At 44.3% G+C, this 1,000-nt stretch overlaps 1 protein-coding gene across 1 annotated transcript; it reads right to left on the reverse strand.

The window, feature by feature from the left end:
- Nucleotides 1-290: 290 nt before the first annotated feature.
- On the reverse strand, nt 291-997 carry LOC125198797 (PE-PGRS family protein PE_PGRS5-like; the record flags this gene model as incomplete). Its single annotated transcript, XM_048097065.1, has 2 exons — nt 291-351; nt 447-997. Coding segments are annotated over 2 exons (582 nt in total), but the record flags the coding sequence as incomplete, so codon positions are not given.
- Nucleotides 998-1,000: the final 3 nt, after the last annotated feature.

Here is a 1,000-nt window from a genome sequence, read left to right on the forward strand (position 1 = left end):
CAAAGACCAGAAAAGAATCACAAAACAATCTATCCTAAAGGTATGGCATCTTAGAAAGAAGAATACTAACCAAAAGTAGAATAACCGTCTACACTCACTGTCAGCCACCAAATATAATTACAGAATCACACCTAGACAAACCTATAAAGTTACAGCGAAGTGAAGTTATTATATGAGACACTGATTCAGTAGATTCCATATCAATATGTAGCATGCCTCGATGGAACCCACAACTCAAAAACAACTAGGCCTACAAATTTCCAATATTTACAAAGCATATTGAACCAATATTGAGAAGCTGTTAGTCAAACCATAAATATCTAATGTGGATTAGCAGCAACGGATCGGATTCTTCAATCACAAAATAGTTAGTATGACTAGCATGAGATCACACTTTTTCAAATACAGGCTATACAGCAATAACAGTGAAAGGCAATTGAATTTACATCTTATGAGCCTTGATGTATATGCTGCCTCCAGACCCTCCGCCTCCTTTCGGACCTGCATCTCCGCCACTGGCCAAAACACTCCCATTCACATCCAATAACGCTGTCACCAGAAACAAGACCCTTCCCCCTCCACCACCCCCGTAATCAATTTCCTTACTCGTCGTCCCTCCTTTACTCCCATAACTCCATGGCTTCGCCAAACTCGACCACGCATAAGCATCCCCTCCCCACACATCTTCAGGATTCTTACTCGCATCCTTCAAACACGCCGCACCTCTTCCTCCATGGCCCCCGCCCGCTCCATCCACCCCTTGCGGGGTCCCACTAGTCTGTGCCGGTGGCGCCCCCGCCAACGCAGTAGTATTCACAGTAGAGCCATTTCCAAAAAACGCATTATCCGCAACTAACTGAAAGGTGCCACAAATTATCGACGCATTCTCACCTAAAGTAAAGTTACCCGTAACATTTATAGCGAGCTCACATCCAGGAAACGACGAGCAATCCACAGTAACATTCGCCGCAATTACAAAATCACCCTTCCCTTCTACATA

Source organism: Salvia hispanica, unplaced genomic scaffold, assembly GCF_023119035.1.
Source record: "Salvia hispanica cultivar TCC Black 2014 unplaced genomic scaffold, UniMelb_Shisp_WGS_1.0 HiC_scaffold_272, whole genome shotgun sequence".
NCBI lineage: Eukaryota > Viridiplantae > Streptophyta > Magnoliopsida > Lamiales > Lamiaceae > Salvia > Salvia hispanica.